Consider the following 22,322-nt stretch of genomic DNA (forward strand, 5'->3'; position numbering starts at 1 on the left):
CTGAGGTCATTTTTAGCCCTTTTGTCAGATTCACTTGCCAGCTGAAATGGTCACTTCAGGTGACCTTTTTGAGCATTTTTGAGGTTTTGTGATAAGCCTGTGGGAGGCTTTCATTCTAAGGTCATTTTTAGCCTGTTTGTCCAATTCACTTGGCAGCTTAAATTGTCACTTCAGGATTTCCGCAATCAGTCTGCCATGTAATGGACCTTGGAAATGTGTCATGTCATGACCTTCAATTACCCACTCACGCCTCTGGGACCCCTGAATAGTTGTGGGAAGCGATCACACACGAAATGAACAAGCAACACACTGTTGAAAGTGGAGACAGCTGGCTAAAAAGTCCATGGAATCTATTGGCCACTTGTACTATGATTACGATCTTTCTACTGTTTAGCTCCCCATCTCATTTTTTCATTCCTGAAGAGAAAGGGTAGGATGTGGCAAACAAGTTGTTAACTGCAGCTCACAGAGCTTGGGGTATCAATATGATGGATGTCATACTGAGGCTGCTTGGATCCATCAATGTAAACAGAAGATTATTCCATTTTTTATAAAGGCACATCCCACCCTCAAAAAAGGCATGCACATGTACCAGTACTGTAGACGTATCAACAGTTTATACAGTGCACAGAAACATGCCCCCTTCCTGGGTTTATTTGAATACCTCCAGCCCCGCCTACCCTTTGCTTTCCTTTCCCCAACTTCTTTGCTCCCCCCCAACCCCTTCTTTCTCTCATGCATGCTGTTGCGCTCTCTCGCTCTCTTTTTTTTCTTTTTTCTCTCGCTGTCCCCTTTTACACCCTCCTACTTTAGCAAGTCAGCCACGACTGACAGACTGTGGCAGTTCCTCACTCAACCCTCGATACAGTCATTTTCATCTCTCGCTCTCTTTCTGTCTCGTGCTCACTCTTTCCCTCTCTCTCTCTCTCTCTCTCTCTCTCTGTCTCTCTCCCTCACCCCCTCGCTCACTCACTCTCTCACCCCCTCGCTCGCTCTCTCTTTTTTTCTCTTTCTCTCGTTCCACCTCCTGAAGTGAGCGCCACATTATTCAGCTGTGATAAGTAGACTCTGGATTAATGTTCGTCAGCTGTTGTCAGGTTGTATAGAATTCATTATTTTTGCCTGCATTATGATAATTGTATGCTGTTAACGGTTACAGTTTTATCTTGCTTATTTGCATTTACATTTAGTTTTTTTGTGGTAGGGTACAGTGCTGTCTCTCTTGGTCTCTGGATGCATTGGGTAGAGAGCTAACACATTGATGTCTGCACATGAGCAAGCAGTTTACTTCTGTATTTATAAGACTGTAAAGTGGCATATCAGTGTGGCTGTGGGGGTAATGATGGACATTGTCAGAAGCAGAGAGGTGCACATAACAACTGCATGGATTAAATCGAGTCAATGGGAAGCTATAAGTTAGATCTACTAAAGATGTTGGATCTTCACTTAATTGGCATGTGTGTCTCACTTCTCCACATTCTTGGCAGCACTTTTTTTTTTTTACAGAGAACTGTGACTTCTGACTAGAATGCCATTTCTCAGTACCAGCATGTGCCTCCCACTCACTCGCCAAGTTTGTTTTGAGTCAACCGTGTTTGGATCTTTTTTTAACCATCTGCCCTTATTACAGTAGCTTGGCATACACAGAAAATGCTGCTCTTTTCTCCCTGTGCTACAGATTTTTAAAAACATTTTACATACACTGTAACATAAGACGTCTTCTGTTAAGGCTCTGGGGAACAACTCTTTTTTTTCTTCGCAGGGTCTTGTACTGGGAGAATGACACCCAAGAGAGCTGTGATGAGCTTTCTGCACAAAAGTGCTCTGAAACATAATGCTAAGAGGAAGTGGGGGATGTAGATAGCGTCTTTCTTGACATTGTCGGCTCATAATGTGTGCTGCTGCTTTGACAAGCTGCTTTGTGAGGAAACGAGGCTTTTTTTCTTCACGCCACGCAGTTCATGTTTTAAAATTCACACAATATGCAGTGTTGTTTTACCGGAATAATCTGATAGGGCAACAGTCAAAAGTTGAACACCAGGTTTTTTGCTTCTGTTTGTTTAGTTTGGCTTTTCCAACAGCAGGTAGAACGTTGAAAGTAATGAAGCTTTTGTTCGGTGTTTCATAAACATCTGGGGTACTTAATCCTAGCTGTGAAGGAATGGCAAGGTGTGCCATTTTATTATGTTGTGGGACGTGCAACAAGTCAGAGTTGGGTCTTCATTGAAGCCACACGGAAATTCACTGATGTCTCATGTCCAGTTTGCATGCACAGTTTGTGTTTGTTATTGCTCTAGCCAGCATTCCATCAGAGATGGAAATCATTTATTTGTACATCTCCGTTTAGGAATTCAAGTACTAGTTTGAAATGTCCAGCAAGCAATGTTGGATGAAATATGACACGCGTGGAGGGGTGTGTTTGTGTTGTGTTGGTGCTAATGTATTGACTGTAGGTTTTCCTAAATCTCCTAGCAATTACTTTCAGCTTGCCGCGTTGTGAGCATTAGGTGCAGCACTTTGCAACATTGGCTGTTGGAATGACAGGGCCCAAGTCCCGAATACAATATGGTATTTATGGGAGATTTCGATGGCAAAATTATTTTAGATGTGCAACCTCCATACAAACTGCAGTACACACAGTTTCAGTGGTTAAAATGGTTTTCATCAGATGATAAGATCATAGCATTTTTTTTTATTCTGAATATACCTAATCACCTGCAATGACATTAACACCATCTGAACAACTGACTGACTTTGGAGATTTAAGTTGTTGACAGCGAGATGGAACTTTGTTATCATTGGAGAAGTATCACTTCAGTGTTTTGCGAATAGTGTTTTACGTCTAGGGTAATTGCCAACAAGGTTTTGGCAAGAGAGCTTTAAATAGACAGTGAAAATGTTGGGATCTGCCAGTTGGTTAAATACGGTTCTATAGGAAGCATACTTTAGAGTTCTTTAAATAACGGACAGACAAACAAAATTAATTAAATATTGAAAATGACAGTGTGGCTCCTCGGAATTCTTAGGAGAGCCTAATGAAAACATTTAGCCTTGTTGTCTTCGCTGAGGGAATTTGAGTAACTTTTGTTTACCCAGTGAGATGTCGACTAAAAGTCAGAGGGAAAGGTCATTGTTTGATTGCTGTAGCACATCTAAAAGACTAAGTAGACATGGTCTGGACAAGCTACTACGCCCCTTTCCTCCTATTATTCCCCCCTATATGATGAATGAATGATCCCACTTGTACATTGCCGGCTGTGGCTATGCAGGCTCTATACTGTACGACAGGGCAGCAGTCCAGGGAAAAGCAATCAACCTGACTGGAAAAATCTGCCCTTAAACAACTGCTCCCTGTTCAGTGTACTGTACAAACACGTTACTGCAAAATTAAGAAGAATATTTTTTCTAATTTGAAGAAAGAAGCCGTTTTGGCATACTTTTCGTACTTTCCTTTATAGTAGTTGAGGTTGATATTCTCTCATATTTTAGCTTATAAGGTTACTCCACAGAAGACAGGGTTAATTGCAGATTTAAAGCAGATGGCTTGAAGTAGAACACTGAGCAATGCCTGTTCTTCCATTGCTCTTCCCAATTGTTCATTTCAACAACACCACAGTGCAGATTTCAGCTTGAGTTCACTCAAGAGTCTCTACCTTTCCATGTACCTCATTATAGTCTCGAAGGATTCACTGCCTGATTTTAGGAGAGACTTGCCAATGCTAGGATGTTGTCACGCTTGAGTTGTTGCGAACCTAATAAGTGAAACTCCTGATTTTACTGTCAGCCAAAGAAACATTAGACTGACATCATAAGTTCCATGACACTCTGATGAGATGATTGCAATTGTGACCCTATTCCAAAAGGCAGCTAGCCAGATTGGGTTAAGTTCAGGCTCACAATATCTAAGTATTCATTTTGACTGGTAAAATTGCACTTTTCTTTCATGAAAAGGGGGATCCTCTGCATTGTCCGCCATTTTAAGTTTCAACTTTAGCCTTTTTAGCTGCTAAACCTACTGTACTTTGGTCGTACTAGTAAGTATTAGTTAATTATTTAGCAAATATTCACACAAAAAATGTGTCAGTAGACAACACAGTTTCAATGAGTAGCACAATAGCAATACCTGCTCTGGCCACCATTCTACATAGTGTACCTTTTAACCATTCGGCCTCTGCAGGACGAACGCTGGCCAGCATAACCTTTATTTTGATCCATGTGACACTGTGACAGCCATTATTTAGTGCCTCCGACTGTTTGTGCCCTCGTGACTGTGGAGTGTTAACAGAGCACGTAGCCAACATTTTATATTAGACACATGCTATTGTCTAGCACCACAGTGCGTGGGCGGAACAGCTATACAGTCCATTTGATTTCCAAGGTCTGCCGTTCACTTAGCATGTAAATATTTACTTGACTTGTAATAAATGAGCTTTTTCCACCACCAAGGCCCATCCTTGGAACGGTAGCCTGTCCTAGTTGACCTTTAGGTAGGGCTGGTGTTGCTCCTAATAGCCCTATACAGAAAACTAATTGTCCATCCCTTTTAGTGTGCTATAAAGCCAACACTTCCTCAGGGAGACTAAGGTTTTGTGTTTGCATCATGTGAAGTCCAATGATTTTGTGCTGTATTTGTAATGGCACGGAACTTTTTGAATCAGTTAAACCGAATTTTATCAGAACCTGTGGTTATTCTCCTGTCCACTGTAATACCAGTGGGTAGTGGGTATTTCTATTTATACACATTTTCTCTCCAGTAATACCTGAACTACAGTATGTGTGTTAACCACAGATGCTATCTCCAGAATTTCAGAATGTTTCACAAGTGTACAGCAGAGGATGCACAGTTTTACAGGACGTACAGTGTAGCAGTTCTGTAATTAGAGCTCTTTTAAAATGTCTAACTCCACTAAGGCGCATCTTTAATCATGGGTGTTGTTTCTCTGGACTCCTCAGTGTGTACTGTAAGATAGTCCGTGCACCGGAGCACGTTCGCAAAGTGTCTTTTATTCCCATGCTCCAAAAACCCTGTCCCTAGGGGAGCTGAGGAGCATCACGAACTTGCTAGCCTGAACCCAGATTGTGACACGGATATAGGGGAAGCTGTGAGTCACGGTGGGTTCAGTGGACGACAATTTATCATTGAGTTCCTAGCACCGTGTTCCACCGAGTTGGAGCCAGTTAAGGAGTAATAGCGATTGTACAGTGATTGTGATTAAATTGCTGTCCCTGTGTAAATCCGCAGTTGGTCATTTCCAGACTGTATATTATACGGACTGTGAGCTACTGTGAGCAGAATAGTGTGGGACTCTTACATTTTGATTAATTGTGTTGATATATTGTGTATGTTCACCATGTGTAATGGACCTGAAATTTAATCAGACGATAAATCACTTCCATGGAATTCCAGCAGTGTTTTCTATTCATTACAACGCGGATTAATCACATCTGTCCAACAATATAGCAATAATAAGCTGTAGGAAGTGACTACATTAAACAAAAATAAATGTGTCGATGGAGCTCCATCATACTGGTATGTTTGAATATTACATGTGGAGGTCCTGTTACAAAAGCTTTATGGCCGGCTGAGTTGTCATGAGGTCTGGCCAGCTGAGTGTAAGGACCTCAAGGTGCCATATCTTGATTGCTGCGAGTCTTTTCTGTACCCAGAGCCATAGGGGCAGGGGTGTCTACGCATGGCCGATTCGCCAGTTAGCCTTAAACAGACCTTGCTTCTATAAAAGGAGCACTGCCACATCGGTCTCTCAGAAAACTGTCTAATCCCCCATGACCTTTGACACCTCTCTCTCTCTCTCTCTCTCTCTCTCTCTCTCTCTCTCTCTCTCTCTCTCTCTCTCTCTCATTCTCTCTCTCTCTGCTGTCACTCTGTCTGTGTCTCTGTCGGTGCTGCCCCCACCTCTCTCTCTTCAACACACACACACACACACACACACACACACACACACACACACACACACACACACACACACACACACACACACACACACACACACACACACACACACACACACACACACACACTAGACTGAATATAAGGCTGGTCCACCAAGTTACAGCCTTTAGTCAATAGTGTGGCTTGTTTCTTTCTTTTGGCTCACCTGCAACAGCAAACAAGCTCCCACACAAGCCTGAATTCTATTTGCGTTTTAATAAAGCATATTAAATATTAATACAATAATGCTCGGCCAAATATTTGAAGGATAGCAAGTCCCCCCCCCCCCCCCCTTGGCATAGCTTTCCAACAGAATGTATGTCCGATACTGTGTGGGTAAACATTCTCAGAAGAAGTGTTTACATTTGAAACATGTGAGCTGGGGGAGCGGGAGGGCGGATTTTTGTTTCCATGACTTGGTGTTCCCTCTACCATCTTCTGTCATCTGTTTAGTCTTGTTGTAGTGGGTGAAAGCCCTGCAGTTTCTTTTCAGAGGGGTTCCCCCTATCTATGTTATTAGCACAAACTCTCTCCCTCTGCCCAAATGAGATGGAAATTACCCAGCGTTTTTGCATTCAAACAAGGGCCCCGAGCAACATTAGCAATGTGTTGGCTTTCATAAGGTATATAATTTGCCTTTTGCACTTTGCAATTTGAGCAGAGTAGTTAATGTGAGGGAATGAACCAAAAAGTGCTCAATAATCACACAAGTCATTTCAGTCGTTAGTTCAGACGTGACCCATGTATCCGCTGCTGTACAGCACATTCAAATGTTACTAATTGCCCCCGTAGTGTGCAAATAATAGCACCACTTAAAATGTCATGTTTTTAAATAGTCGTTTTTCACTCTGCGCCCTCAATTTTATTTTTAAGTATGCATAGCAAACGATGACCTTTGACAAGCACCACACTGTCAATAGTGGGCTACGCGTTCTCTGTATGACCCTTCAATGACAACACGGGAGTCTGACACAAAATCGGTCCCTCAGGCTGTCCTTGTTTTACACTACAGCAGTCTCACTCTTAAAGTGTTTTCACTCTCCAATGACCAAAATGTTGAGAATGTTTGTGGTTCAGCCCTGCTCTTGCATGCTATCTGTTTAAATACAGCAGAGAGAGCAGGGCAGGGAGAGCGCTCCAGAGGTTGACATTGTTTAGATCCTAATTCTGAAAGATTTTGGTTATGGCTGATAAACTCTTCCCCCTCATGTTATCAGCTCAAAGAAATGTAATATAAAGTCATTTGGAGCCATTAGCAAAGACAATACGTACTACTCTGAGGATAGTGCTGATAAAAGAGAACTTGATCTCACGAATGATTCAATCCTAAAAGTTCTTCTCATCTGAAATAGCATTGGCCTTTGATGTGTTTAATTGGCAGTCAGAAGTTATTAATGATAACATTTGCAAGCTGGGAAGGGTTGCTGGGGTGTGTGTGTGTGTTTGGTGGGAGTGGGGGGTGGGTGTTTTATACAGTCTCTTCTCTTCCACTTATCGTTCAAAGGTCTCAACGTTGCCTGTTGCCTCCCAGTTTTGTTCTTGAACCTTGCTCTGTTACTTCTAGACTATTGCATTAATTCCCCATCGTGCTTTTAACAGACTACGCAATTGTTAAGTTGGAAAGCAGAGTGGCATGGCAGGTTAGCGCTTCACTGGTATTGCTGAAGTCGGTTTTCTGCGTGTGAGTGCTGTACCACAGTATGTGTATGTAAATTGGTGGGTTTGGCATTTTTAATGCTTATTTGTATAATGTACATGAAAGAAAATGTGAGCATACTGTATACAGCTTGGTACTTCCTTCCTTGTGGAATGGCTAACAACAAGTTATAGCAGAAAGTTAGCATATCGTTGGTGAAAGGTCAGTAGCAAAAGCTGTTGTTGTTAGCTATGCAACTCATTTCTTTATCGTCGGCCTAGTTGCAGTACCTATAGTTTTAATGTCTTAAAGTTTTAATATCTTACTCTGTATTTGAAAAGAAGTCATGTGCATAACCTCCTCCTCTCCTCCCCTCTCCTCTCCTGTCTGTCTCTGTCTCTGTCTGTCTCATGCTTGCCCCCCCCCTCTCTCTCTCTCGCTCTCGCTCTTGCTCTCTCTCTCTCTCTCTCTCTCTCTCTCTCTCTCTCTCTCTTTCTCTCTCTCACACTCTCTCACTCACACACTCTCTCTCTCTCACTCACACTCTGCACATAGCGTGCACATCCTCTTACAGTGTTTCTTTGTACTGTATTTGAAACTTGGATTAATATGTGTAACCAAATTGCTCCCTTTGGGATACTTACTCTTGGGTTGCGGGTATATTGCCAACCTTTCTCTGACAAGGGCAATTTTTTTGCCCACTTCCTCTTGTGTCTCCATGTTTTGAGGGTGACTAAATTACTCACAGACCACAGTAGGAGCACTGTGCTCCAACTTTTCCACACCACCCGGATTGTCTGTGACATTTGAAATTTTGCGCAGTGAGCAGGTCTCTTTTAATTTGTCTCCAGGCCTACTTTTGACACCTCACATGGAAGAGTTGCAGTAAGCAGCCTAACATTTGAGATCCAACACTTTATAGCATTTAGGCAGTCAGTTCAGGAAAACCAGACTCGGTGCATCTGTATGTAGTGTCCATGCTCGTATCATGCGACTGCCGTAAGGCTTCCCAGGTGTTAATGTTTCGGTTATTAGAGGATATTGCACAGTGCAAGGTGCAGGTGTATGGTGCAGTCAAGGAAACCTGATAGAAAATCTGTAGCTCATACTTAATAAAACAAGTTTTTTGCACCATGTTAAAGAAAAAGTCTTAGATTTAAGTGTATTCGCTATGCTTTCTCGCTTTTTTAAGTTATAAACTCAATTGTTGCGTCATCCCTTCACTAGCTGAAGCGCTTGATGATGTGAGTTTGCACCTCAATTAGCACCCACTGCTGAAAGCCTTCTTTTGTTGCCCTTGCCTCCTGTTAAAGTGGCATTTAACCTTCACGGGTGACTCGTGGCTTTCTTCATTGCTAAGAGATCAAGAGAGTAGCGCTGCCCTCGCCAACCTGTTGCTGCCTACCACTCAAGCTCCATTATACTGACCGCCCACCATCTTTTACACCCCACAGCCCCAGTCACAGCAGCGTTTGCGGAAAAGCTAAACTCAGACCCAGTCCCTCCATCCTGCTGGAGGCCTCACCATGGAGGTGTTTTTCCGCCGGCACTTCCGCCGGAAGCCGGATCCGTGCCGGTGCCGCCGGCCGAGCGCCGCCTTTACCGCCAGCAAGGCCCGGCGGCGTTCCAGCGTGGGCCTGCCCAGTGCTGTATTGACCCAACGTCGCAGGTCCAGTGTGGGGCTGTCTGTACCTGGTGCCTTATTAGTCCCACAACAACAACTGCAACAAGGCAACCAGTGGCCCTCTGGACTCACATCAGCCTGCAATAGTGGAAAGCTCCAGAAGAAACAGCAGCAGCACATGGCGCGTAGGAGATCCAGCGCTGCCAGCACCACCACCACCTGCCTCAGCCCCCGCTTCTCCGTGCGGAGACGGACGGCGGCCAAGCGGCGCACCATCGGCACGCACCTGCTGGGGCCCTCCATGCTGCTGGCCAGCCTGGTGCAGATGACGGAGGCCAGGGCCGAGACAGGTGGCTCGCCGGGGGAAGTGGCGGAGGAGACGGAGGAGGGATATGAGGATGAGGAGGTGGACGGTGATGACGATGACGATGTCTCATCTGGCTCAGGTTTTGAATCCCAGGACAGCTGTGAGGATGATGATGATGATGATGATGATGATGATGATGATTTTGAGGCGGAGATGGAGCAGGGTGAGCTGAGTGCGAGCCAGAGCTCTGCCTGGAGAGACTGGGACTTGTTGAGAGGCCTTGAGACGCCTACGATGGAGGGCATCCATCCACGGGCCCTGATACGCGCACCACGTTGCCTACGCCGCAACTCCTCCCACCTGCTACCGGCAGACGCTGTCTACCAGAGCAGGACGTCTTATGGTCTTTACGGACGCTATCGCCGGGCCAGCCAGGCCCGCCGGCCCTCTCTCACCCCCAACTCAGCTGGGCGCTGGCAGGGGAAGGCAGTGGGACTTGGGGCACCAAGGACTGGACGAAGGGGCTCTGCCTCTCTCCAGAAGAGAAACGACTGCCTGGCGTGCTGGAGGGACTCACTCAGCCATCTCCAGAGCCCCTACTATGACCCCCACGTGGATACATGGAGTGGGTTCCTCTCGTATGTAGACCATTATGTTTGTCCAGGTTGCAGGCAACCACCAGCAGCAAACCTCCCCCTGTATGTGCACATGTGTGTGCATTAAGAAAGCACATGTTATTTTATGATTAACTAGGGAAGACTACTACCTATTCTCCATCTTTGTCTCCCACTGCAAAGCTTCCAAGTTGTCCTATTGCTGTCTTGCAACCAAAGAGAGGAAATATATTTAATTAGGGCTTGAAATGTTTCTCTTTCTTTTCATTTATCTTCCTTTATTCTATTTTCCGCATTTACTATATCATGGAAAAAAGCAATTTCCATGTTGAATTCATTTCCCTTTTTTGTCTTTGTTATTCCCTTTCTATTACTTTACCTTCCTGTCCACTTAATCAGTCACATTATTCTGCCGTGTTTTATTGTCGTTTCTGAGTACAGCACTGTGAGATATTCTGCAGACTTGAGAATTACGGTGTTCCTTCTGTTTGCATTCTTTGATGTGTGATGCTGTGAGCGAAATTGCATTTTTGACCTGAATGTCCCCTTACGTACGATGTGTTGAGGGATCAAATAGATCGTTTCATTTTTTGATATGAAATCCTGAGCACTTTCGCCGTGCATATTATTTACGATCTGAATGTTTTCCTCTGTCTGTAAAGTAAGCCATAACGTAATTCAATAATGTGAGGAACCAAGAGAGGAGCTTGTTGTATTTTTTACCCTCTAGTCTTTCACTTCATTGCCACACTCATCACCTCTAATTCAGCATGTCGTTGATTTGTTTGTTTCACATGGATGTTTTGTGTGTGTTTTCACCACAGGAAAGCCATCGCTAAATCTGGCCTGCAGCATCTGTCGACGCAGCCCTGTGCCTCGGCCTTGGCCAAGTGTGACCTGGACAGAGAGGTCCGCTGCAGCGCGGACTGGACTGTAAGTACTGCCCAACAGGGAGGCCGAAAGGGGGTGGGCGTGGATGGGTGGAGGACAAATGGGTTACTTTTCCCAGGCCCAGGGAGTCAGGGTGCCCAGATTCTCATTACATTGTATGTATTGGGCGCAGGGCCCTTTTAGATTGCTTTGTCCCTGACCTGGTCAAAGCTGTCAGCGGTTCTGCTGGCTATTACAACATTACCACTGAGACTTCCTCTGTACCAGTGTTATTTGTTGTTGTCGATTTGCTATTGTTTTGCGTGAGCTATTTTGGTTATATTGGGGTGTGTAGACCAAGAGTTGATAATGTGCTGTACGACTTCATCATCACCATTCATTGTTTATTGAGAGGAAAAAACAACTGAGCCATCAAGCTTGCATTTTGCTGACTATTCCCTGAGGTTACAATACCACTATAAAATTATGGAAATGTGACAAAGAGAAAAACAAGAAAAAGATGAGAAAAAAATGAGAAAAAGAGAAAGTTAAACAAGAGCACATGCGCAGTACTCAATCCTTCAAAGCCTTGATATTCTTTGTAGAAGCTAGTCTAGTTTTATCACCCTGTGTAGTTTGATATATTCACATTTGTTGACATAGGACTTTAATAACAGAAGAGTAAAACGAAATAATACAGTAGACTTTGATAATACCACATCAGTATCGTGAATGTCTTGAAATGGTGTTTTACACAGTTTGACTGTCAGACAGCAGTGTAGCAAATTAGTCAAGACAGATGCTGTATTATACCTAAAGCAGGTGGCTGAGTGTCGTACACAACACTGCTTGTCTGGTATTGTGTCCTGCAGGAGAATGCTGTGTACGGAGAGCACATCTGGTTTGAGACGAATGTGTCGGGGGACTTCTGTTATGTCGGAGAACAGCACTGCCTTGCTAAGACACTGGTAAGTGTGTGTGTGTGTGTTTGTCTGTGTGTCTGTCTGTCTGTCTGTGCCTGTGTCTGTGTGTCTGATCAGCATGTATCTGTGTGTGTGTCTTCTGAGATGGAAAGTAATGTTTTTTAAAAATAATACAGAGAGATGCTTATAGTAGCTTTTAATGGACACCTTTAAAGCACAGAACTTAATATTTGCGTAGACGAAAGACATGCATAGTAAATTTATTTTAACATCATCAGTGTATCATTACCTTATGTGTTGGTAAACATTTGTAGAATTACTGACTAATGAGAGATGTGTGAAGGAATCACTTGATTGCTATTGGACTACTCTTTGGCAAGGTTTGGAAAATATGCTGTGTTAAAGTGATGTTATTTTCAAGTGAAACTGTAGGTGTGAGAGATGGGTAGAGAGAGAGAGAGAGAGAGAGGGAGAGAGAGAGAGAGAGAGAGAGAGAGAGAGAGAGAGAGAGAGAGAGAGAGAGAGAGAGAGAGAGAGAGAGAGAGAGAGAGAGAGAGAGAGGAGAGAGAGAGAGAGAGAGAGAGAGAGAGAGAGAGAGAGAGAGAGAGAGAGAGAGAGATTTCTAGGCCCACGATTGGTGGCTGTTGCTAGATCACAGAGGCATGCCTAGAGCCTCTATCTTCAGAGAAACATCAACAAAGCCCAGCCTTAGGCTAAAGCGGCAGAGCAAGGGATATTGGGAGAGGAGGATGAGGAGGGAGGGGAGGATGGAGAGAGGGTAGGAGGCTCAGAAAGGAAGAGGGGATTAACAGGATGCAGCATAGCCTACTAGGAAAAACACAAAATGAAAAATAGAGCTCTTTGGGGGGATAGATGAGAACTAAAAGGAGAGGAAGAGATGTTAAACTGGCAACGCAAGGAGGTGTAAGTACAGGAAGTGTTTAAAAATAGTTCAGCAATATACTAGGGATGGAAAAGAGACGTGCTGCACGCAAGCAAACTTGTTCCCAGTCTTGTTACATTAGTTGAATAAAATAACTAATCTTTTTGCTTCTCTCTATTATCTATTTTACTTTTATTTTTCAGGACATTGCACATTAATGGACATATACAGTGCATACAAACATATATGTAAATGTGCCAGATTATAGCACAAATGCTAATTTCCATCTGGTGTCCAAAATAGGCAGGCTAGATGTTTACAAGCAAAGAAATTAAAATCACATACAATTTATGCATAAAAGACTGTTAGTAACAAAAGGAATAATACAAATGCAAGGACATAAAGCATGTTAATAAAAAGAAAATAGAAAATAATGTGTTAGTAGATTGTGTGCACATGTGTGTGTGAGTGTACAGGCTCAAACCAGTGGTGTGTGCGTGTTTGTTGGGCTCTAAGCAACAATTTGATCTGACTCTTGAAGGTGGCTAAAGAGGGACATTCCAGTATGTGCAATGGAATTCACCTTTGGCTAAGGCCCGCCCTAAAGTGGTTTTTGACCAATCACAGTGCAGCAAAAGGACGACCTCGGACAAACCTCGGACAGTTTTGACAGCGCTCCATTGAACTCAATGCTGAAATCGCATGTTTTCAAGTAGTTAGCGAGATACTATCGTATTATTATTAAAATATGATTGGAAATTGTGCCTGGGGTATTTGTGACAAATGTCCAAGTTTCCCCGCGATGTAACAGGTGGTAATCACTTTCCTCTTTACCTAAAACCGGACTAATATTACTAGCTGAATAGTCTGCCTTGAAGGGTCTCGGCAGCCTCACACTCGACTAGAAAGCACACGGATCAAAAACATACTTTGTGTGCTCCGATCATGACACCATCTCATTCATGTCCCTTTTCAGTAAGGTTGTAAGCAAACCACGAACCTGTTTCAGAGTAGGATTTTGGATTTCTGACCTAATTAATGAAGAAACACCGCTAGCAAAGTTAACTATCGGTCACGGCAGGAGTGTTTTGACTAGCAGCTGATGGACGTGACTTTGTTAAGCTACTGAAGATATAAACGCCAAACGTTAATGTTACACATTGCTGTGGTAGCTTTGAAGATGACTACAGCCATTAAGTTGTGTGATTTCGTTTTCGTCTAGCAAGTTTGAGTCAGGGCTCAAAAGATATGCGAGCTCAGCTTACCATGGTGCTGGTTACATATGCCTATCGATACCCATAGAAGAGCTCAAAACAGCTGTGATGCATTGCATGACCGTTCAGAAAATAAATACTTATATACTTATATTCACAATACTATGAATGCGTTTTTTATTTATTATGAGTGAATAACTGCTGCAATTTGCAGTCACTGCATAAATCACGTTGATATCTCAGCATTGAAAGTTTATCTGTCCGACCTAGCAACTGTAACTAAAGAGGGCGGGGCTTAGCCAAAGGCGAATTGAGTTCCATAATGCACTGCCTTTAACAGATAATACATTATGGTTAATTTTGACACCTCTACCTGTACCTGCAATGTTTTAAATATTTTTTTGATGTGGTAGTAAGAATTGTGACGTGGAAATAATGAGAGGTGTGATGATGAAATGAGCACAGACCCTTCATCAGACACACACATGGCAACCAAAATTGTAAACTAACCATGTACAGTTGTAAATGTACCAGCTAACTAAACACCCTTTGGCAGAATCTAGCTGTGAAAATGTACAGCCGGAGGAGCGATACTGTACATTTAGCCCTCTTCCTGTTTCTGTTCCCACAGCAAAAATCCGTCACACGAAAAAAGTGTGCGGCCTGCAAGATAGTGGTTCACACCGTCTGCATCGAGCAGCTGGAAAAGGTAATCACGTTGTTTTGCTATATGTACTCTGTCTAGGAAAGAAAAGCAAAACAGGAACATGGAGGCAGACAATGGCCTGTCTGTAGTCTCCTAGTCAGGGATGTATTGGAGACGGAACAGTGTTTACTCACCTTTTACAATTCAGAGAAAGAATTCACCCACAACATGCAGTATCGACACAGTTTATTCACCTTTTATAGAGAAGTAGACATTATGTACCACAATATCTACATTAACATATTATCTTTATGTGCACAGTAGAGCATGAATATGCACTGGAAATATTCAAAGATATTTTGCATGTCCATTTAAATCAGCTCAATGCACCGTCAAAAGAGTTTAGTTGTAGGCAACTGGGCTTCTTTTTGGCGCTTGAAAGTCCAGTTACATACAACTAAACTTGTTTGACAGAGATTACCTGGGTGACTGAGAATCTTCACCGACTCCTATTGCACAGTTGCATCCAAGTCATCCACCATGATGATCACCAAAATCCCTTGTCCACGCTCCTCTGATTAAAAAAACAAACAAACAAACAAAAATGAATCAGTACACCCTTGGCCTTTTGCACACGCGTGTGTTTCTGACCTTGCTGTTCCCATCTTCAGTTGTCACAAACGGAGGCTCAGATGAAGGGCTGGCTGCTGGATAAGCTGCCCGACCATAAAGACCCAGCGTCCCGAGTGAGACTTTCATCATGACACTGTTCCCTTCCCTTTAACTTAACTTCCCTTCCTGATCCACAGTCTTCCTATCCCTACCTAAGTTTTAGTTATACATATATATATATATTTTAGCTGAGATGAAAACCTGTGCTCTGATCATAGGGAGAACTCAAGGAAATTCTCTGGCTCATGCACAACACTTAACCTTGTGGTAGACTAAAACAAGGAAAGTGACATCTGTAAATGTTCACATTATGGTGATGATTAGGTCTCATATGCAGTGTCCTTTGTGACTTTTTACTTTCCTTTTCAGAGACCACTGCAAACAGTTTTGCAACAGTGCATATAGCTTAAAAAGATCCCTGTATAGTAGGACATGTTAGCCTTATAAGACTGGAATGGACTATTATGAGATAATTAACAGCTTTGTGTAAAAAACATTGCTTTCTGTTTTTATACAAATGTTTAGAGATGATCTGTACTTTCAAAGCTTGTAAGCTGCCATTGCGTTTACGTCTCAATACATTCTGGGTTAAATCATATCATATGATTTGGCTTTGACTGATCCTGGGGTAAAGGTAACCAGCAGATGTCACATTTTACAGTAATGGCAGCTGACAAGTGAAACTATTTTGCTCAATTTGGTCAGAAAACAAAAACATATTTTGGTTAGCTTTCAATTTATTTTGTTATTTTTCAATTTGATTGGTTACATTTCACTTGATGCTGGCGTCATACGCATGATATGACAGTGTCATAACAGTGTCAAAACAGTGACACTTGGGGATGAGTCATAAACATTATGTCAATGTCAAATGTTTTGTGGTCATGAAAAATTGCTGTCTATTGACTACAGTCATAAAATCTTTATGACATCGACATAATGTTTATGATATGTCCATGACTGTGTCACGGTACTGTTATGACACCGACATGTCATGTATGACGCCAGCGTCAAGTAAAAAGTTCACATTTCATTTGTGCTACTGACACAAGACCAACATGTCTTACTAGTTGGAGATTGTTTTAACTGCCAGAGAGATTCCATGAGCTCCCCCATGTATGTAGTATCCCCTGTCCTCAACTGTCCTACTCTTTAGGCCTTCATGGGTTCTGATTAGTGGCTTGGTTTAGCTAAATATGGTCAAATAGTTAAATGTGCTTTGGGCTTGAAAAACAGGATTTGGGTTCTGGTACTGGTGTTACATTCTTTCCTTTCTAATTGACTAACCTGTGCAAAACAGTAGGGACATTTTTTCTGGGCTCTCGCAATACTTCTACCAATTACTTCAAACTTTTTAAATCTTATGTTAGTCATGTATTCAGTCTAATCACAGTTTAAATGCATATACAGTGAAATCACTGATCAGGAGTAAACACACTTGCTTTGTAAAATTACATCTTGGGTGCCACCCTCTGGGCAGATGCAGTAGAGCAACTCATTTTTCAAAGCTGTTTTGACTCAAGTATGCACATAAGACATGACCAACAGATATTGATGCTGTGGAAATAGTGTTGGAGATTGAGGTATGAGTTCAGGTAGTTTCTGACAAATGTTCGTAGAGGTTCTTGCTCTAATCTGATTCATTCATTTTCCATAGACTACTGCATGCTGTTTCACTGCATGGCATACAGTACTACAGAATCTCTATCTCTATTTTGTGACAAATATTTGTGGAATAATAATGTTAATATTTATTATCATAATTATTATTATTAATGATAATGTGATATGCACATGGCAAATACAATACAAATCCTAGATAGACCTGCATTGTTTTGCACCATTGTTTCTCTGTTTTCCTGTTTGTATGAAATCAGAGCATGACCTTGAGAAACCTTTGGTGTGATGAACTCGTCGTACATCCATTTTATCGATAAATGTGGGTGAACAAGACTCATTTAATGAGAAGTTCTGACTTTTAATACTGTACCTTCATTCATCACATCATGTGCACACTTTTTAATACTGCACAGGTTTTAACACTGTTACAACAATCCTCTATTTGGGAAAAAAAATCTTCATTTTTAATCTTCAGCTTCAGTGCAAAACACTTTATGGTAACTTCAAAACCTTGCAAATTGGCATTGGCAAATTACACTTAAGATTAGTTATTTTGATAGTTAATTGCCTATAAATATTATTTTCTTTTGTACCCAACAACAAACTGCTGCCGGTGGCATATCGATTCCAGTCAAAGAGTATTTTTTTCCAGTGCAGGTGTCACAATGCATGTTAATTATGTTCTCTGTGCAACGGGCATTGTTAAAGCTGGTTTGCATACTTGTTTTTATACTCATAGTTCTGTATAGGCCTAGAATGTGATTTTTATCAGCCCGCCATATCTAATTAGTAACACTGTGGTCTAGCTTCATGCTCACAATGCCTTTATCTACTACAAAATGTAGCGTTCATTGCCTGTTATTGTGGACTCTTACAGCTCAAGTGCACTATATAGAGGTTTCGCTTGCAGTCAGTCAGATTATTGTCAGGGAACCATTACTGTGACGTTAGACTGTGATGTTCTACATAAATATAGTCGTCTCCTGTAGCTGCTTTTCCTGTCTGTTTTCTGTCATGTGTTTTAGTGCAAACAACCCTCGTTAGTGATCTCCCTGGGTGCTTTGGTCTCTGAATCACATTGCAGTAGGACACCCTCCTTTTGGAGAAACTCCTGCCTCTAACAGTTTGGCTTTCAGAGTCATTGGTGGTGTGGGTTCTTCTCAGTCCTTTTTGGACTATGGGCTCATGATTGTCTTATAATCCTAACACAATGATAAAGTAAACAGTAAATTGAAATGAACTTGCACTATACAATGTCGTGTTATTCTCTTGTGACCCTCAGATTAATTTTCGATGTAAGCCATCGTTCAGGGAATCGGGATCCAGAAATATTCGGGAAGTGAGTACACTTGCGCATGCATGTGTCACACACGTGCTAATTCGGTATTAGTTACACATGCCCCTGTGTCGTGTCTGTTGAGAAATCATCATCTCACATTGTTTGAAAACATTCTCCATTCATACCTTTTCCAGCGAGCTTCCTCTCTCTCTCTCTTTCTCTCTCTCCACCCTTTTTTACCACTTTGTTTACTTTCTTGTGTCCTTCTCTTGTTTCCTTTTCTCTCTTCCATGTGTGCCTCCTCCTGTCTGCCCTCTGACCTTCTTCCTTTTCTCCCATCATGCCTTGCTCGGGTTAGCCACTCCGGCGCCGCAGGGCCATCAAACGGCCCGGGGCGTCTTTGCCCAGGCATGGTGGCGTGGCTAAGCCCAAGGCAACCGCATTTGTAGCCTGTCGCAAGGTATCTCTCCCCCTGTCTCCTGTGTGTAGAACTGTGCACCTCATAGTGAGAGCTTGTTTTCTTCCCTTTTCCTGGAGCACAACGATTTCATTTCCTCTGTTCTACTGTATCTGTCATACAAGTAACTCCATAAATCTATGTTTTGTTGTAGAAACACTGTTTTTATTAAATGTCAAACTGTGTTTTTTCGATTTTGCCAGGAGTAAGTTTACCAGCAAGAAGTCAGTCATTGAATAGCTGAATTTATACCAGTTTACAAAAATATATATTGGTCTGCAACAATTATCTAGTGCATGTTTTATTATGCTTTTGTATGCAGTAATTGTAGCAGCTGATCTTGCTATGTAGAATGGATTCTTTGTCCATAGCACCCCCTGCTGCACAAAATGGAAATGTTCATTAAATTGCAGAAAGTCTAAAATTGTGCAGGTACATTGTGCCGGTCTTTTCCCGTCTTTTTCCCGCCTTATAAGGATATGATACATTTTCAGCAAGTATAATTCGTACAGTAGTAGAAGTTGTCTAGACCCAGAGAGAGTTATTCCCTGATGAACTGATGTTCTTCCTGCAGCCCTCTATAGTGCGACACCACTGGGTCCACCGGCGGAGGCAGGATGGGAAGTGTCGACAGTGTGGGAAGGTAAGTTGCATCACTCTGAGCAATTGGCTCTTGGTGCAAAAATCCGGAAGAATCTCTGGCTGTCAAAAGATCGAGATCTTAGAGCAGCCATGTATTACAAAACACTGATCTTTGACCAGCACAGACATCCATCACTCGCTGGTCTGAATGTGTCAGTCATGAATCAAACATCTCAATGTTTTGTCAGCTGTCAACACACAGACAACACAACTGCTAGACCAGAGGCGAAACAGGGTCTGGAAGATTTGGTAAAGGCCGAAATGCAGAAAAAAAAATTATGCTACAGATTGGAATGTTGTTGCATTGTACAAACTCTGTGCTTTATGACTTGTATCAGCACATGCCACTGAGCAGTGTAACAGCTCTTCTTTTAATGGAAATAAAATACATTATGCTAGACTCATTGTAATCAAGCAGTGAATGTCATGATGTTGATCTGTCAGACACATTAACGCACTAATCCTACCACATTTCTCTCTTACTGTAATTGAATTCAAGCTGTGTATTCTACAGGTGACAAAGGGGCATTTTTCTTTTTTTTCCCCCCACAGGGTTTCCAGCAGAAGTTTGCCTTTCATAGCAAAGAGATTGTAGCCATCAGTTGTTCATGGTGTAAACAGGCAGTAAGTCTTTTCACTGTATTTTTAAATGACACTTCTGTTACTGTAGAAGAGATGTGAAATGGTCTGATTAATGGATGGTAGTAAACAGAGCATCTCAAAGATGCTCATTCAAGGTCTTCACCACCTGGGTGCGCTGCAGAGCCTGTGCTGTATTTTCTCTATGCGTTTCCAGAATTAGTTTGAAGTGGGATGCATGGTGTTATGAAGTGATTACATAATATGTGGTATTTTTCGTACAGTACTCATGTTCGAATGAGTACACAATCGTAAGCATAAAAGATGCTAATTTGTTATACCCCAAGAATTAATACTGGGAAATGATGGCTTCTTTTATTTATGTTTACACACATGGATAATGAAATACCCATCATTTCTGCATCGTTGAAACATTTTTTAATGCCCGGAGACTGTACTGTATGGTCATTTCCATGTTATTGTGTAATTTCATCCCTAAATTGGTTGTTTTCTGTCCCCCCCACCCCACTTTGTTCTCTCAGTACCACAACAAAGTGACGTGCTTCATGCTGCAGCAGATCGAGGAGTGCTGTTCTCTGGGCGCTCACGCAGCAGTCATAGTGCCACCCACGTGGATCATTCGCGTACGCAGACCTCAGGTACACGTCAATACCAGTTCAGTCCAGAGGTCGTATCCTTTTCCCTCCAGCATTGACTCGTGCTTTGCTAGCTACTATATATGGCACTGCTGTTTGGACATTTTGCATGTTCACCTGAATGTTTTTTTTTTCTCCAACTGGAGTTGGAGATAGCCTAGAAAGAAGTATGGTTAAGTATTATGTGCCTTTTTTGCTGCTAACATATCAAGATGGTTGGTATGGGACAGCTATCGCCTAATGGGAGGTGGTTGTCTGATCACAGGGTTGTATCCCTTGCTCTATTCCCACCCTTACTAGAAGGAAGAATGCACACTCTAAGTGTCCCCACATCTTCATCGATGTCTAAAGTGCCCTTGAGCAAGGCACGTAACCACACATCGCTCCAGGGGCTGTTACCAATACCATGTTTTAATTGTAAGTCATATCTAACTAAAACAAAGAAAATAGGGATGCACCGATCCATATTTTTTCACTTCCGATCCGATCCCGATATCTAAATTTGGATATCTGCCGATACCGATACTACTCCGATCAAATTCCAAAACCACATATATATAACTTGAGGTATGCCCAAGTAGACAATTTGGTCAGAAAAGGGAACCAATTAATAAGTAAAAAGTAATAAGTAACAATCCCATCCTGAAAACTAACATGTAAGTGTTATGATTTCAAATTAACATTACACCTGGCTCAATATCAGTATCAGGAAAATGCCGATACTTTGTCAAAATTCCGATCTGATTCGATCTCTGAATTATGTTTATATCTGAACCCGATACCGATACCAGTATCCCATCCCTAAAAGAAAAGACATCTTATCGTTGCAGTACAGTAGGTCAATACATTGGCTCCCAGTGAGATTTAGAATTTAGTTTAACGTCTCCAAGTCACTCAATGTCAATATACAATATATTGCAGAGTGATCTTCAGGTCTCCTGTACTGGTTGTGCCTATGGTAAAATCCAGACAGGGTTAAATGGAATTTAGCCATTTTGCTGCCAAATGATGTAACCAGATTCCTGCCCCAACAGTGTCATGTTTAAAAAAAGAAATTAATTACAGCTTTAATTTCAGCTGCATTTAGTTAAGGATAGTTTATCTACTCTCTGTAATACTTTCTATAATTTCTACTTCCTGTAATATTTTCGTCTCTCTTCTCTTTCTTTCCTCTCAAGCACATTGAATGGCTGTAATGTACGATAATGTGCTATACAAATGTCATTGCTATTGCTATATTGCTGTTTGGATAAGGCGTAATGTATGTAATGTAATGCACTGCACATGTAATAGTTTAGTACTTTTGTACTTTTGTTTATTGACTGTTGGTTAGTTGTAAGGTGTTTGCTTCTCTCACTAGGTGGCAGCATTGCCCATAAACTGGGGGATTCTCTGTATTAAATCATGATGATCTGTGATCTATTTAATGTGTTAATCTGTGTTCAGGTAATTAAGTTTCACTGTGCACACATTGTTAATTGCCATTTTCATGTGTGCCTCTCTCTCTCTTCACAGTCATCACTAAAATCTAGTAAAAAGAAGAAACGGACCTCATTCAAGCGCAAGTCCAGTAAGAAGGGAGCCGAGGTAAGTAGAGCTGAACATCACATCACATCACACACTCTGACCCTTAAAATGCATTACGTTCTGTTTAGGCTCCGAGCGGGAGAGAGACTCACAGACACATGCCATTTGAAGTGATCTGGCCACATACACTACAGAGGCCACCCATAGTCTTTAATTGCATGGG

The 22,322-nt window shown here is 42.1% G+C and overlaps 1 protein-coding gene across 4 annotated transcripts in view; it reads left to right on the forward strand.

Annotated features, from left to right (window-relative positions):
- dgkza (diacylglycerol kinase, zeta a) overlaps positions 1-22,322 on the forward strand; it is a 76,911-nt gene that overhangs the window by 1,020 nt on the left and 53,569 nt on the right. For 2 of the 4 annotated variants that reach the window (XM_063187899.1, XM_063187900.1), the window contains exons 1-10: positions 1-1,097; positions 9,041-10,155; positions 10,956-11,064; positions 11,874-11,969; positions 14,653-14,730; positions 18,242-18,298; positions 19,270-19,338; positions 19,890-19,961; positions 20,459-20,575; positions 22,088-22,159. The exon at positions 1-1,097 is cut by the window's left edge and continues 1,020 nt beyond it. In XM_063187899.1, the coding sequence (XP_063043969.1) occupies positions 9,113-10,155; positions 10,956-11,064; positions 11,874-11,969; positions 14,653-14,730; positions 18,242-18,298; positions 19,270-19,338; positions 19,890-19,961; positions 20,459-20,575; positions 22,088-22,159 (1,713 nt within the window). In that variant the 5' untranslated portion in view covers positions 1-1,097; positions 9,041-9,112. Of the gene's footprint in view, positions 1,098-9,040; positions 10,156-10,955; positions 11,065-11,873; positions 11,970-14,652; positions 14,731-15,338; positions 15,414-18,241; positions 18,299-18,596; positions 18,699-19,269; positions 19,339-19,889; positions 19,962-20,458; positions 20,576-22,087; positions 22,160-22,322 lie in introns of all 4 variants that reach the window. The other 2 variants (XM_063187897.1, XM_063187898.1) reach the window with 2 other exon arrangements.

Source organism: Engraulis encrasicolus, chromosome 22, assembly GCF_034702125.1.
Source record: "Engraulis encrasicolus isolate BLACKSEA-1 chromosome 22, IST_EnEncr_1.0, whole genome shotgun sequence".
In the NCBI taxonomy this organism is placed as follows: domain Eukaryota; kingdom Metazoa; phylum Chordata; class Actinopteri; order Clupeiformes; family Engraulidae; genus Engraulis; species Engraulis encrasicolus.